General features: G+C 58.2%; 1 protein-coding gene across 1 annotated transcript; it reads right to left on the reverse strand.

Moving 5' to 3' along the window:
* Positions 1-7798: 7798 nt before the first annotated feature.
* LOC101134688 (keratin, type I cytoskeletal 17-like) lies at positions 7799-12899 on the reverse strand. The gene is made up of 9 exons (XM_063706617.1): positions 12434-12899; positions 11304-11386; positions 10719-10872; positions 10432-10434; positions 9950-10111; positions 9321-9446; positions 9014-9234; positions 8877-8911; positions 7799-8038 (listed from the first exon to the last, which is right to left on the reverse strand). The coding sequence occupies exons 1-9, from the start codon at positions 12863-12865 to the stop codon at positions 7947-7949; spliced, it is 1308 nt and encodes a 435-aa protein (XP_063562687.1). The 5' UTR covers positions 12866-12899; the 3' UTR covers positions 7799-7946.
* Between the last annotated feature and the right edge of the window lie 788 nt (positions 12900-13687).

Raw genomic sequence — 13687 nt, forward strand, 5'->3', positions numbered from 1 at the left:
GGATTTCGTCACTCCCGGTCCCGTCCAACTCCTCACTCTGGATTATTCAGCCCAGGATCAACTCCGCTGTGTGCTGGCTCAGAGTTCCCACCCAGCTTTGAGAGTGTGGAGCTGAGAGAAAAACACACAAATGCGAGTCGGTGGTGACTCAGGCTAGGTGGCCGGGAATCAGGCTCCTGTTCCTGGAGCCCTTGGGGCCAGTGGGGCCTTGGCACAGGTGGCTTTGTGGCAACTGCGTCCCCAGGCAGTGAGTCAGCCCTTCAGAACTCCCTGCCCCACAGTGACAGCCTTGGCTGAAAGAGACCTCAGTGATGCCATCCTGGGCTGTCTTGGGGAGCAGTTGCGGGGATCCTACATGTCCCACTCTGGGCAGGGGCAGAGTTCGTGTCCTCACTCTGCTTGCTGTGTGGCCTGAGGCTCCCCACCTCCCACCTCTGGGCCTGTTTCCCCTCAGTGGTGACCAGGCTGGACTGGGTGATTGCAGAGTCCCTTCTGGTTCTAAAAATCCTATGACTCTCTTTCCCCTCTTGGATCTAATTCCAGTTCCGAGGGCTGCCTTGAGCCCCCGGAATCTCCAGAAGTGTGTGCACCATACAAACAGCACTGGCCATGGAGCCAGACAGGCGGCACTGAGTCCCTGCTCTGCCCTTACCAGCTGTACAGCACAGGCTGGTCTTACAGCCCCTTGGTCCTCAGTTTTCTCACCTGTAAAAGGGGATGACACACCACTAGCCACAAAGAAACATGCGCGAAGCACCCCACCGGCCCTTCCCCAAGGGCCAGCCCTGCCCCTCATCCTCCTCATCCTCCCCCTCCAGCCACCTGCTCCTCACACTCACCTCTACACACTGGCACCCTCCCGAACCGCTACGCGGGGCCCTGCGTCCCCCACACTACCAGCTGAAGAACAACACAGCCCCACACCTAGCTCCTCCACTCCTCTACCGCCCTCTCCTAATCACAGGCACCCCACCTGCAGGCCGGTGGGAGGGAGCCCCGTCCTGCCACTGCAGCCAGGTGTGACCCCTGACCCCGCCGTGGGCCTCAGAGTTCCCCCCTACCCTGTAGAAACAGGACTGGCTGGGGATCCGTTCCCAGCAGTTCTCTCTCCTGTGTCCACAGATCCCACGCTGGGCCTGGCAGCTCCATTCATCCAGCTGAGCTGGGGGAGAGCACTGGTCATGGGCCCACTCAGGCACGCATGGAGAGCCTGGTGTGTGTTGTACAGTTCTGTGAGCAGGGATGACGGAGGCGTTATTCCTGCCACCAGTCCTCAGGTGAGGGAGCTGGGATTCAGGGAGGATAAGTGGGCTTCCCAAGACACCAGGCACTGGAAGCTGAGATGTGAACCTGCCTGCCTGTTCTCCTTGCCTAAGCCTGTTCTGTCATCCTGAGCCCTCTCTTTGTGCATCTCAAATTTATACCATTTTCTTGATCAGAGGGGACAGAGGGGTAACCAGAGACAGGTGGAGATTCACTCAAAGTCACTCTGCTTTAAGCTGCAGAGCTGCAACTAGAACCCAGACCTCAGCCCTCTCCAGGCTCCCACCATGCCTGCAGGCGGGGCCAGTATACCCAACTCTCACCCACCTCCCCACGATCACTGGCATGAGGTCTGCCCAGGGTGGGCGTGGCCTTGGCCTGAGAGGCTGGTGCAGCACCAAGGACTGGAGGGAGGAGGAGGGGTCTGGGCATCAAGACGGGGCCTCCTCAGGGTGCTGTGGGGCATCCCTTGGTGCTGGCCACTGTCCTTGCTCTGCAGTGCCTCTGTTGAGGTGAGGAGCCCAGAGACAGCCTGCCTCTGCCTGGGCTCCACTGGGGCAGGCAATTCCTTGTCTCAGCAGAACCAGGGTTTTGTCACTGCTACATCTCCCCTGGTCACTCTGGGATCAGAGGTAAGAGCAGAATGGATGCACATGCTTTCAGACACTCCCCACCTGAAGGGGTGGCCTGCCCCTCCACACCTGTGGGTGTTTCTCGTCGGGTGGGATGAGAGACTGAGAAAAGAAAGAGACACAGAGACAAAGTATAGAGAAAGAAAAATGGGCCCAGGGGACTGGCGCTCAGCATACAGAGGACCCACGCTGGCCCCAGTCTCTGAGTTCCCTCAGTATTTATTGATCATTATCTCTACCATCTCCCAGAGGGGGATGTGGCAGGACAATAGGGTAATAGTGGGGAGAGGGCCAGCAGGAAAACGTGAACAAATGTCTCTGTGTCATAAACAAGGTTAAGGAAAAGGTGCTGTGCTTTGATGTGCACATACATAAACATCTCGGTGCATTAAAGAGCAGTGTTACCGCCAGCATGTCTCACCTCCAGCCCTAAGGCGGTTTTCTCCTATCTCAGTAGATGGAATATACAATCGGGTTTTACACCGAGACATTCCATTGCGCGGGGATGAGCAGGAGACAGATGCCTTCCTCTTATCTCAACTGCAAAGAGGCCTTCCTCTTTTACTAATCCTCCTCAGCACAGACCCTTTACGGGTGTCGGGCTGGGGGACGGTCAGGTCTTTCCCTTCCCATGAGGCCATATTTCAGACTATCACATGGGGAGAAACCTGGCTTTCCTAGGCAGAGGTCCCTGCGGCCTCCCTTCCGCAGTGTTTTGTGTCCCTGGGTACTTGAGATTAGGGAGTGGTGATGACTTTTAACAAGCTAGCTGCCTTCAAGCATTTGTTTAACAAAGCACATCCTGCATAGCCCTAAATCCATTAAACCTTGAGTCCACACAGGGCATGTTTCTGCGAGCACAGGGTTAGGGGTAGGGTTACAGATTAACAGCATCTCAAGGCAGAAGAATTTTTCTTAGTACAGAACAAAATGGAGTCTCTTATGTCTACTTCTTTCTATATAGACACAGTCCGTATAGAAAGAGACACTGATCTCTCTTTCTTTTCCCCACACCCACCCCCACCCCAAAGAGGGGCAAAGGGGACCCCGGAATCTTGGACAAAAACCTCAGCGTTCAGGTGTCAGGGTGGGCCTGGAGTTCCAGTCCAACCACAGACCCATCACCCTCAGAACTGAAAATGGTCTTCAAGGTCACCAAAGGCTATCAATACCCCAACCGGAGAGGGCGAAAGCCTTATCCAGGTTAAGCAGCACAAAAGTGAGAGAGCACAGACCGGAGCCAGCTCCAACTCCCAAGCCAGGATTCACACCGACTCTCGCAGTGGAGTCTCCGAGAACTCTTCACTCTCTGCCCCCACCGTGTGTGCGTGCACACACACCCCTTTCTCATTGGCTCACTGCCCCCCGCCAAGTTCCCCATTCCAGGAGATGTCTGGGCGGGATTATACACAAGCCCAGCACTGCAGACCTGAGGATCTGCGTGGGCTGAGAAGCTGCAGGAAGTTGCTGACCAACGCGCCAAACTGCTCAGCCAACTCCATAGATCATGCACCTGCCGTGTGCACAGCTCTCGGGGGCTGGGGGTGAAGAGGGAAATGATGACGTAGTCTCTGACCTTAGAAGAACTTATCATTTGACCCTGGAGGGAAAACTAACGCTGGAAAATGCAGAACCTGGCTAGAAACCCTAGGGTGCTGGGCTTGCCTGCCACGCCCACACCACAGGAGGCAGCTGGGGTAAGCATTACCCCGCTGAGCCTCAGCAGTAGAGGAGGGGGCTGCCCTCCTGGCCTTGATCCCTGAAAGGGTCCCAGCAGAGGGAGGCACCAGCAGGGCCTCAGAGGATCTGAGTTGACAGAGGAGGAGGAGGCGTTTCCTCTGCATCAGTGATGCACACCTGCCCCAAGGTGGCCAAGAGCCAGGACCACTAAGCCTGGTGAGCATAGAGAAGCCCAATGGGCATCCTCCAGGCAGAGGATTCCTCCCCGCACCCTGCCTCCTTCCTCCCTCCTTCGTCCTGCCCATGTCAAGCATGAGGCAGGAGATCATAGCATACCTGAGGAGGCCGGGAATCACCATTGGCCAATGCCACGCCTTGGCTTGCAGTGATTCTCCAACCAGACAGATCATCAGAGTCCCCAAGAAGATTCGCAGCCCTGCTCCAACTCCTGCATCAGCACCACTCAGGACAAGCCTGCTGGTGGGGCTGTTTTACAAGCTCCCCAGCCAACTCAGACTGGGAAGGCAGGAGGCAGCTTAGGGGGCTGAGGAGGGGGGCAGAGAAGCTGAGGGGAGAGAGGGGGCTGCTGCAGGGCCCCCAGCCCTGGGTGGACAAGCCAGAGCCACAGGCTTCAGGGCAGGAGGAAGGAAAAGTAGAGCCCCACTGAGCCAGGACAGAGCAGCCTGGAATCGGGGCAAGCAGGGGCGAAACCTTGGGCAGGATATTCAGCCTCTCTGAGCCTCAGTTTCCTTGTCTGGGAAATGGGAATAACAGCCCTGCGTCACAGGCATATTAGGGGATTTGAGGCCAAATAAATAAAGCACCTGGCAAAGGCTGGTGGCTAGCGTTATGTTTATGAGCAGGTGTTTATAAAGCACCTACTGTGTGCCTGGCATTGTGCTGGGCACTCAGACTCAAAGAACAAGACAGAGAAGCCCTGGAGACATAGTCTTCTGGGGGAGAAGGTGGTAAAGACAATCCCAATACACTAAAGTCAGGCCACGATGGGGTGCTGGGGCCCTGCAGAGAAACAGAGGGAGCAGGGTTCCTGGGGGAGAACGAATGTCCAGGCCCAGGCTCTGCCCCTGTGACGGCTCCAGGGATCTGGGGAAATCTGTGAGTGCCAGGCCCACCTTCGGGGCTCCTCTCCCCTCCTGCATGTTTGATGCCCCCCTTCTGAAGGTGGGGCTGTCATAGCCCTTCACAATCCAACCACAGATCTGCAGCTTCTGCCTTGATGACGGGGTGAAACATTCTGTGCAGTGGGCAGGGTGGCTGTGGACGAACTGTGAGTCCCTCCATGAGTCCCATAGCTGGGTCCCCAGTCCAGCCGAGGCACATGTCCTCAGCAGCCTGGACCCACTTGGGGTGCCTGTTCTGCACAAACAAGGGGCCCGGACTCCTATATGAGTCTCAGGAAACCCCCAAGAGGGGCTCCCATTTCCCCCACCCCGGGAGTGTGAGCAGGAAGCTGGTGCCTCCAGGGAAGGCTGCGGACCCCAGGGGGTTGTGGGAGAAAGAGTGGGCCTCTCTCAGGGATGTTTCTTCAAATGGTCACTACAGCTCAGGATGAGGACGGGTCTCTGTCAAGCTCAGTTATCTCCTCAGCTCTGTGCATGTGGGGAGACCTGCCTGGCTCTGCTCCCTCTGTTCCCCTCATCTCCCCAAAACCTTGGTTGCCACAATAGACCCACACTGCATAAGGGCTGAGGGACTGTCGTCAGTCCCTCTGGTCCCCTTGGGGCAGGCACGGTCTCTTGGGGTCAGGACCGGTGTCTCCTCCTTCCCCTGGACTCAGTGCAAACCAGACGCAGAGCGATGTCATGCCATGGATGAGTGTCCCCCACCACATCCGTCTCCCTACAAGACATGCTGCCAGGTCAACCCCTGCAAGGGGGGTCCGGAGGCAGCTACCACTGGCATGGGCCTGGCCTGAGAGTCCTATATGTGTGTCCATCACACAAGACCAGGTGTGGCAGCTCTACAGGGCAACCACAGATCCGCAGCTTCTGCCTAGATGACATTCTGTGCAGTGGGCAGGGAGTGTGTGGATGAACTGTGAGTCCCTCCTTGAGTCCCATAGCTGGGTCCCCAATCCAGCCCAGGCACATGTCCCCAGCATCCTGGGCCCACTTGGGGTCCTTGGACAAAGTCACTCAAGTCTCCCCACCAGCCCCTGGCAACCACTGCCTCTACTGGCTCAGCTCTCTGGGCACACCGGGGGGCTCCCCCATTCTGGCCTCCTGAGCCTCCCACCCACTCACTTTGTGGAGAAGGGCTTCTTCCCCAGCAGAGGGGCACAGTCTGGGGCTGTCTCTGGTCCTTCCCACACTCTGACCCCTCCTCACTCACGCCATCAGTAATTGTGGACCCCAGGCTCTACAGGAGGGAGAGATAGCCCTGCCTGGAGCCTGAGGTGGGGGAGGAGCTGGGGCTTGGCTCCTCTTCCCAGCACGGAAGCGGGGCCCACTCCCCTCCCATGCCCGTCTCCACTACTGACCCCTCAGGCTGTGGGACAAGGGCTGAGTCACTGCTCCTTGGAGCCTCAGTGTCCCCATCCACACAACAAGGCGCCTTCCCCTAGACCCTGCCTGCTTCTGGGGACTATTCGGACAAATGAAGTCACCCTCCAGAATGAGCCATCTGCAGCCCAGGGCTGGTTCTTCTGGTTGTGGCAGGATGTATGGTGAGGGCCTGGTGCAAACAGTGCCTCCCTCTTGCCCTCCATGGCCCCACATTTGCTGCCAGAGAGCAGGGAGACGTCAGCCTCCAACGGAGCAGAGCTTGCCCTTGCTTTGAGTCGTGCAGATGCCGCTGCAGGTGCAAGTCCCTGACTCCAGGCAGCCATCTACCCTGCAGAGAGAAACACTCTCCTGGGATGTCATAGCTCCAAGGTCCAGGGAGGGCTTGTGACCAGCCCAAAGTCACCCATACCCCAGTGGTCAGTACCCACCCCCATCCCTGGCCTCTGCCAGTCCCAAACCCCCACCAACCCAGGCTCAGAGGGCTCTGGTCACTCCCATTCTCCTCGGACCTGGGCCCCACCCCCAGCCTCCAGGCACCAGGAGAGAGAGGGTGTTTGGGGGCCTTGGTCTGATTCTGCAGCAGCAGAGACACCACAGGTCCAGCAGTGATGACGTGGAGGCACCCTCCTCTCACTAAGCCCCTGCTTGAAGAAAACCAGGAAAGCAGGCCAACCCACCTGGCAGTTTCCAGATTTACTAGAAGGAAGATTTCCAGGTGTCAGGCTCACCTCCCACAGACTGCTCCCCACAGCCACGTTTGCTGCCACCAGCAAGAGCTGGGGTTGATCAGCTCAGAGTGTGCCGGGAGTGGCTGGAGCAGGGCTGTTCCTTCTCATTTTCCTAGGAGGCAGTTTCTACCCTCCCTCACACCACCCCTGTCCCTAGTGGGGAACCAATGAGGATCCAGACCGCCAGGGAGAGTGGCACTGCTCCCTGGGCACAGCCACCCCATTTGCAGTGCCCCCCACTCTGCCCTGTCCGCATCCTGAGCAACAGCTGACCATGTGAGGAAACATCCTTGAGAGAGGCCCCACCCTTTCTCCCATACCTGCCTGGGGTCCGCAGCCTTCCCTGAAAACACCACCCTCCCGCTCACATTCCCAGGGCAGAGGCAATGGGAGCCCCTCTTGGGGATTTCCTGAGACTCACACAGGAGTCGGGGCCCCAATCACCCAGCCTGCCTCCCCCACCCACCCTCCCTTTGTGCTTATCCCAGCCCTTGCCCACCTCCTGCCCCATCTAGGGGGAGGGCACAGCCCACAGGACAGGAAGGAGCAACTGATTGAGTGAGTCATCTCTGAGGATTCGGGCTCCCACACCTGAGATCTTCCCATCCATTTACGGATGGAAAAGCAAGGCTCAGTGAGGGGAAGTGACTGCCTAACTTCCCGAGGTCACAGAGCTACTCACAGGGCAAGCAGTGGCGACCTAGGACCACACCTGATACACCGACTCCACCCCGGGTCTAGCGCAGCCTGGACCACCCCCTGAAAATCTCCAGCCCTTGGGAGATGCGAGCACCCCCCTCCAAACTCTCCCCAGACTTACTCTTTATGCTGGTCTAAGCTGACCTCTGACCTGCCAGTCAACAACAGGGGGCATCCAAGCACCATCTCCCCTCACCGTCACTCCTTCCCATTTCACCCTTTTGTCCCTAGTGCCCACTTCAGCGGCCGGAACAAGGACATATTTCATAGCTGAGTCAACGAGCTTTATTGTCATCAGGCAGGGAAGCATGGGGAAGGGACTGAAGCAGGGGGCTGAGGGTGGAGAGGCCGGAGACTGCGGGGCAGATGGGACAGCTGCCTCCCTGCCTCCTGGGGGGCTGGCCGGGAAAGCTGAGTCCTCAGCGGGTGGTCTGGTGGACCTGCTCGCGGGAGGAGATGACCTTACCATCCTGGACCTCTTCCACAATGGTAGGCACCTGACAGGTGGTCACTGCTGCAGGAGAAGCAGGCGCTTTAAAGTGGGTAGGGGCCAGGAGACCCTCGCTTGCCCCCTAGCCCTCATGGACAGGAGCCGGCTCTCTCCCTCGTCCTCCCCCAGGTGCTGTGAGTGCCTCCACTGGCACCTCAACATCACACTGCACACACATCCCTCTTGTCCCTGCCACCGCCTCCCTTCCATCCCATCCCTCTGCCGGTGGCCCTGTGTGAGTCTTGCCTCCTCAGATGGGTTATTTGATTCTGACCCAGTGTGTCCTGCCAGGGAGGAGCCGTATAGACTCCATGAAATCCATCTCCATTTCTCTGCAGTCTCCAGGGCATAGATTTGCTCCCATCTCTGCCATCAGACTGGGATCGCCAAGACAAAAACCAGGCCCCTATCTCCTCCATTAGACTAGGAACCCTAGGGCTAGGATCATATCTTCTCCATCAGACTGGAATTTGGAGGACAAGGACCATGTCCCTATTTCCCATCAGGCTAGAGTCCCCAGAGACAGGACTGCTTTCGCTCATCCGAAAGCTGTCAAGAGCAAAGATCATGAGACCATGTTCCTATCTTCCCATCAGATGACAATCTCCAGAGCTGGGACCTGTCTCCTCCATGAGACTAGGATCTCCAAGGTAAGGACCAGTTCCCTGGCCCACCCCATCAGACCAGACAGCGTCTCTCTCATTTGATCTTTTCCTATCAATCCTCAGTGCTAATGGGTCACTTCTCCCACCCCTGCTGAGGGACAGCCATCAACTCCTAGAACTGCTGGGGACCCAGCCCCAGCAACGTGCAGGTGGGCTGCCTGTCCCATGCACCCAATCCCCAAGGCCTCAGCCACCAAGATGCTTATGTTCTTTCTTGTACTGAGTCAGGCTGAAAGAAAAAAAAAAAAACAGAGAGGAAATTAGATGTGAGTCTGAGAGCCCCACCCCTGCCAAGAGGCCCCCAGCCCTGACCCCAGGCTCCCCCACTCACTGGGCATCCTCGCCCTCCAGCAGGCGGTGGTAGGTGGTGATCTCCAGCTCCAGCCACATCTTCATGTCCAGGAGGATCTTGTACTCCTGGTTCTGCTGCTCCATCTCGCAGAGAAGCTGGGCCAGCCGCTCCTCCGCACTGCCGATCAGCCCCTGGATCTGGGACAGCTGCATGCAGTAGCGGTTCTCTGTCTCTGCCAGGTTGCCCTCCAGGGATGCTTTCTGCAGGAGGGCAGGAAGACCAGGGGTCAGTGAGGGTTGTCAGTGTCCTCTTCTGGGCCCATCCCCATGCACAGGACTGTTCCTACCATGCTGAGCTGGGACTGCAGCTCGATCTCCAAGGCCTGCATGGTGCGCCGGAGCTCCGAAATCTCGCTCTTGCTGCTCTGGACCAGCTCACTCTTGGTAGCCACCTCGCGGTTCAGCTCCTCTGTCTGCAGACAGAACACAGGACAGGGTGGTGTGAGCCTGGATCCCTCTCCTCAGTCAGGCCTCCTCCCAAATCTAACTGTGGACAGAGTGATGCGTTCTCACCAGCTTCCCACGTCCCAAAGCCCAGAAACATGCCATTTGAAATGTTAACTTTTTATGGTTAATCCCTGCGTGTGGGAGGCACAGACCGGAAACTTGAGAACCAGCCAGAACATGTAGCCTGGCTCTTGGTGCTAGTTTCTGACTTCTTGAGAGAGAGGTGGGGACTCCCAAGGTCTTTACCCTCTGCCTTTATTCTGTGGGGGCTCCCTACCTCCCCACCCACCCCCCAGATCCCAGCTTGAGCTCAGCTCCAGGTCTGTTGATGCAGTGGGTGACCCTGTGGTCCATGCAGCTTGCTGAGGAGGGAGCATCTCCAAGACACCTGGCCATGGGCTTACTGTCAGTGCTAAGGCCCCTGAGCCCCAGCCCCAAAGAGAGACCTCTGGCCTGCAGCAGCCCCCACCTTGCTGAAGAACCAATCCTCGGCATCCTTGCGGTTCTTCTCTGCCATCTTCTCATACTGCTCACGCATCTCGTTCAGGATGCGGCTCAGGTCCACACCTGGGGCAGCGCCCATCTCCATATTGATCTCACCGCCCACCTGGCCTTGCGGGGCGTTCATCTCCTATGGAAAAAGGGAATGTGGATGTGCGCATCTGGACCCATCCCGATCTCTCACTTCCAAGCCTTCCCCCACGAGGGGACCCCACTCCCCACAAGGACCCCTCCTTTGTTCTTCCTCTGCTCTATCTGACCCTCTAAATGATTTTTATTCATCTGCTCAGTATTGCCTCCACCATCAGACTCTATCTCCCCCATTAGACCAAGGGCTCTCCAAAATAAAATCTAATTATTAGGCCTATGCCCCAAAAATTTCCCCTCTAATTTCCAAGCTTCTGTGTAGATGTTCAGCTTTGAGAGTTTGAAATGGGACAAGAAGGAGACTTCCTTACTTATCCCCTGCCCTCGTGAGGGAGGCCAGGGCAGGTAGAGGGAGCCTCTGCGGGCCCCTGGGAGGTTCCTTGGGTACAGAGAAGCAGTGTGGTACAAAGAGGAGTCTGCCCTGCACGCTGGACCCCAAGGATCAGGGCTCCGCAGACAGGGAAGCCCTCTAAGGTGACTAATCCCAGTGCGCCTGCTTTGCTCTCTCCCACGGCCTCAGCCATGGCCCAGCCCCAGGGCTCTGCCACCCACTCCTCAGCATCTTTGACCTTCTGCCCCAGCCACCTCACCTCGTGGTTCTTCTTCAGGTAGGCCAGCTCCTCCTTGAGGTTCTCAATGTGCATCTCCGGGTCGGCTCTGGCCAGGGTCAGCTCATCCAGCACCCTGCACGGGCCATTGATGTCGGCCTCCACACTCAGGCACAGGGCCTGCTCTGTCTCAAACCTGCCATGGGAATCAGGGACTTCAGCCCAGGCTGCTTGGAATTGCAGGTCCAGGTCCTGGCTGCTCACCTGCCTTCATTTTGCCAGGACTCTAAGGGGTTGGAAGGGCTGATGACAGGGTCGAGTGGAAACGAATTCCAGCCCCGGGGCCTTAGGACCATCACAGGGCCAGATCCTATGCCCACCAGCTTCCTTACTTCTCTCTGCCTCCCGCCTCCCCTCCCTCTCTTCTATTCCCTGCCTAAGCCCAGCAACCTTCAGAACTGGCTGCCTTCACTGCATCCTGGACTAAGTAGTGGGGCTCCTAGGACTGCCCCACCCTGAGCTCCTGGGCCTTGCCACAAGCAACCAAGGAGTCCTGGGGTCAGGAGGGGTACCCTGAGATCCTCCCCCAGCTGACCCAGGCTGCCCAAGCCCACAGCTAGGACTCACTTGGTGCGGAAGTCAGCAGGAGCCAGATGGGCATTGTCAATCTGTAGCAGGATGTTGGCATTGTCCACGGTGGCTGTGAGGATCTGCGGAGATGGGAGAGTAGTCAGGTCATCGGATGAGGGTGGCTGAGCCCACACCAGAGTTCTGAACAGATCTTCCTGCCTGGGGGCCTCTCCTCCCGCCCAGCCCCTCCCTTGCCCCGTGCTGTGTTATTGGCAGAGGAGGGGCAAGCAGGAGTCTGAAGGGCTCAAAGGTGCCTCTTCTTCCCCTGCTACTCAGTACCCCACCAGACCCCCATGCCAGGCTCAGCCTTAAAGGAGAAGAGGCAGCTGGCTGGGAGTATGAGGCAACCAGAAAAGAAAGGGAAAATGTCCCCAGGGCAGAAACTGTCCCAGAATTCTAGAACAAGGGAGGGGATGTGGGCAACCCCCTCGTTTTACAGTCAGCTAGAGGGTGCCCCTGACAGGCTCCCCCAAAAGGAGGCTAAAGGAGCCCTCACCAAAGAGTGGTCCCAAATCAGAAGTCAGGACCCTTCCTAATCCCTAACCCTGGGCTCCAGCCAGCAGCCCCGCCCCCTGCGGTTTGCTGAGCCTGTCTTAAGGGACAGCAGGAGGAAAGGAGAAGCCAGAAAAATCCCCAAATAAGGCACATCAGAGGCCTTCCCCACCCTGAGGTCCCACCCCCTCCTTTCTGCCTCTCCCCCCACAGCAGGTGCTATCAGGAGCTCCCTCAGACACCCCCACTCCACATCTCCCAAAACCCCTTCCTGCTGACCCCTGCTCCAAAGGAGCAAGACACCACGCATCCAGTGGCCCATGGGCCCAGCCCTCCATCTGCATCCTCCTGCCTCATCCTACAACCTCTCCAGGTGGAGGAGCTCCACGAGGGAGAAACTGAGTCTCCAAGGGGCTCCACGAGGCCTGTTTGTTCCTGACTCAGCCTACTGCCCCCAGAAAAGGGGGATGTGGGCCACACAGGGGCCCCAAGGCAGGTTCCCAGAAGCTAAGCCACAGCCAAACCACCCTTGGCTCCCTGAGACCCTATGGCTGGACTCCAGGCCTTTGGCCAGGGCAGGAGTTGGGGGGAAGAAGTCATGCCCCCCGGAGACCCCTCCCACCAGCAGGCCCTACATTGTTCTGCAGCTCCTCGATTATCCTGTAGTACTGGCTGTAGTCACGGGCGGGCCCCGGGGCCTGCCTCTGGTACCAGTCACGGATCTTCACCTCCAGCTCAGTGTCGGCCTCCTCCAGGGCACGCACCTTGTCCAGGTAGGAGGCCAGGCGGTCATTGAGGTTCTGCATGGTGGCCTTCTCACCTCCGGCCAGCAGCCCATCAACGCCCCCAAAGCTGCTGCCATAGCCACCGCCAGAGCCAAAGCTGTAGCAGCTGGAGTAGCTGCTACCCCCGAGGGCGCTGCCCAGGCCACCAGCAGATCCCAGCCTGCAGGAGCCGGCACCCAGGCCGCCAGACAGCTGGCAGGAGGTGCGGGACGAGCCGCCCCCCAGGCCAGAGGAGCCCTTGATGGAGCTGGAGGAGGTGAACTGGCGGATGGAGGTGGTCATGGTGGCGGCGGCAGGAGGCAGGCACACAGGAGAAGGGCTGGAAAGGAGAGGGGCCCCAAGTAGTGTAGGGCTGCCAGGGTTCACAGGCTTCCTTTATAGGCCTGTGGGCATAGCCATTACAACAGGCTCCTCTGTTTCCGTTCCCCTGGGCTTTCATCACCACGGGCCACCTGCCAGCTCCCAGGTGGCTGGGGACGCCCTCCCCACCCATCATCAGGAATTTGCCTCATTTCTCCAAATCCTCGTGCTGGGTGCCGCGCGTGTGCGTGCCACTGCTCTGAGGCCCGTCACCTGTGATTTGGGTGGGCCCTCCAGCTATGCTTTCCCATGACCTAATATGGAGAAGAGGAGAATACAGGACTTCACCGTCCCCAGGCCCTCCCAGGCAGCCACCACCCCAGCCCGGCCCACCTCAACCCTGTCTGGTAGGGAAATGGGTTGCAGTGTCAGGTGACCACCCCCCTGAAGTTGCTGTCTTTCACCCCACACTGCTCCACCCACGGTGCTGGCCCGGGGCTGGGTGCTGAAGAGAAAGAGGGGACCGAGAGCCTATCCTGCCTTGGAAACTGAGCCCAAACCCACCAGGCCCACCTCACAGCATAGAAATGCCATCAAGGCTCAGAGACCAACCCACATCGCAGATAAAGAAATTGGGGCTCCAGAGGGGTGCAGTGTCCACACTGGCCCCTTCTGCAGAGTCTGACACCCAGGAATGCACTCTAGGGGCTACAGTTCCATCCAGTCAGCTTCTGACCCTGCCCCATCCCTAGAAGCCCTTGCTAACCCAGTCTCCTCGTGTAAACCTTTCCCCAGGTTTACACT

The sequence above is a fragment of the Gorilla gorilla genome, chromosome 4 (genome assembly GCF_029281585.2).
Source record: "Gorilla gorilla gorilla isolate KB3781 chromosome 4, NHGRI_mGorGor1-v2.1_pri, whole genome shotgun sequence".
Taxonomy (NCBI): domain Eukaryota; kingdom Metazoa; phylum Chordata; class Mammalia; order Primates; family Hominidae; genus Gorilla; species Gorilla gorilla.

Excerpts from the sequence above, each read along its gene's own strand:
- LOC101134688 (XM_063706617.1), bottom strand. The coding sequence starts at position 12,865 with ATGACCACCTCCATCCGCCAGTTCACCTCCTCCAGCTCCATCAAGGGC. Across the intron at positions 11,387-12,433 it reads TCGAGGAGCTGCAGAACAAT|ATCCTCACAGCCACCGTGGA; the intron begins GTAGGGCCTGCT and ends CCATCTCCGCAG. Across the intron at positions 8,912-9,013 it reads CTGGAGGGCGAGGATGCCCA|CCTGACTCAGTACAAGAAAG; the intron begins GTGAGTGGGGGA and ends TTTTTCTTTCAG.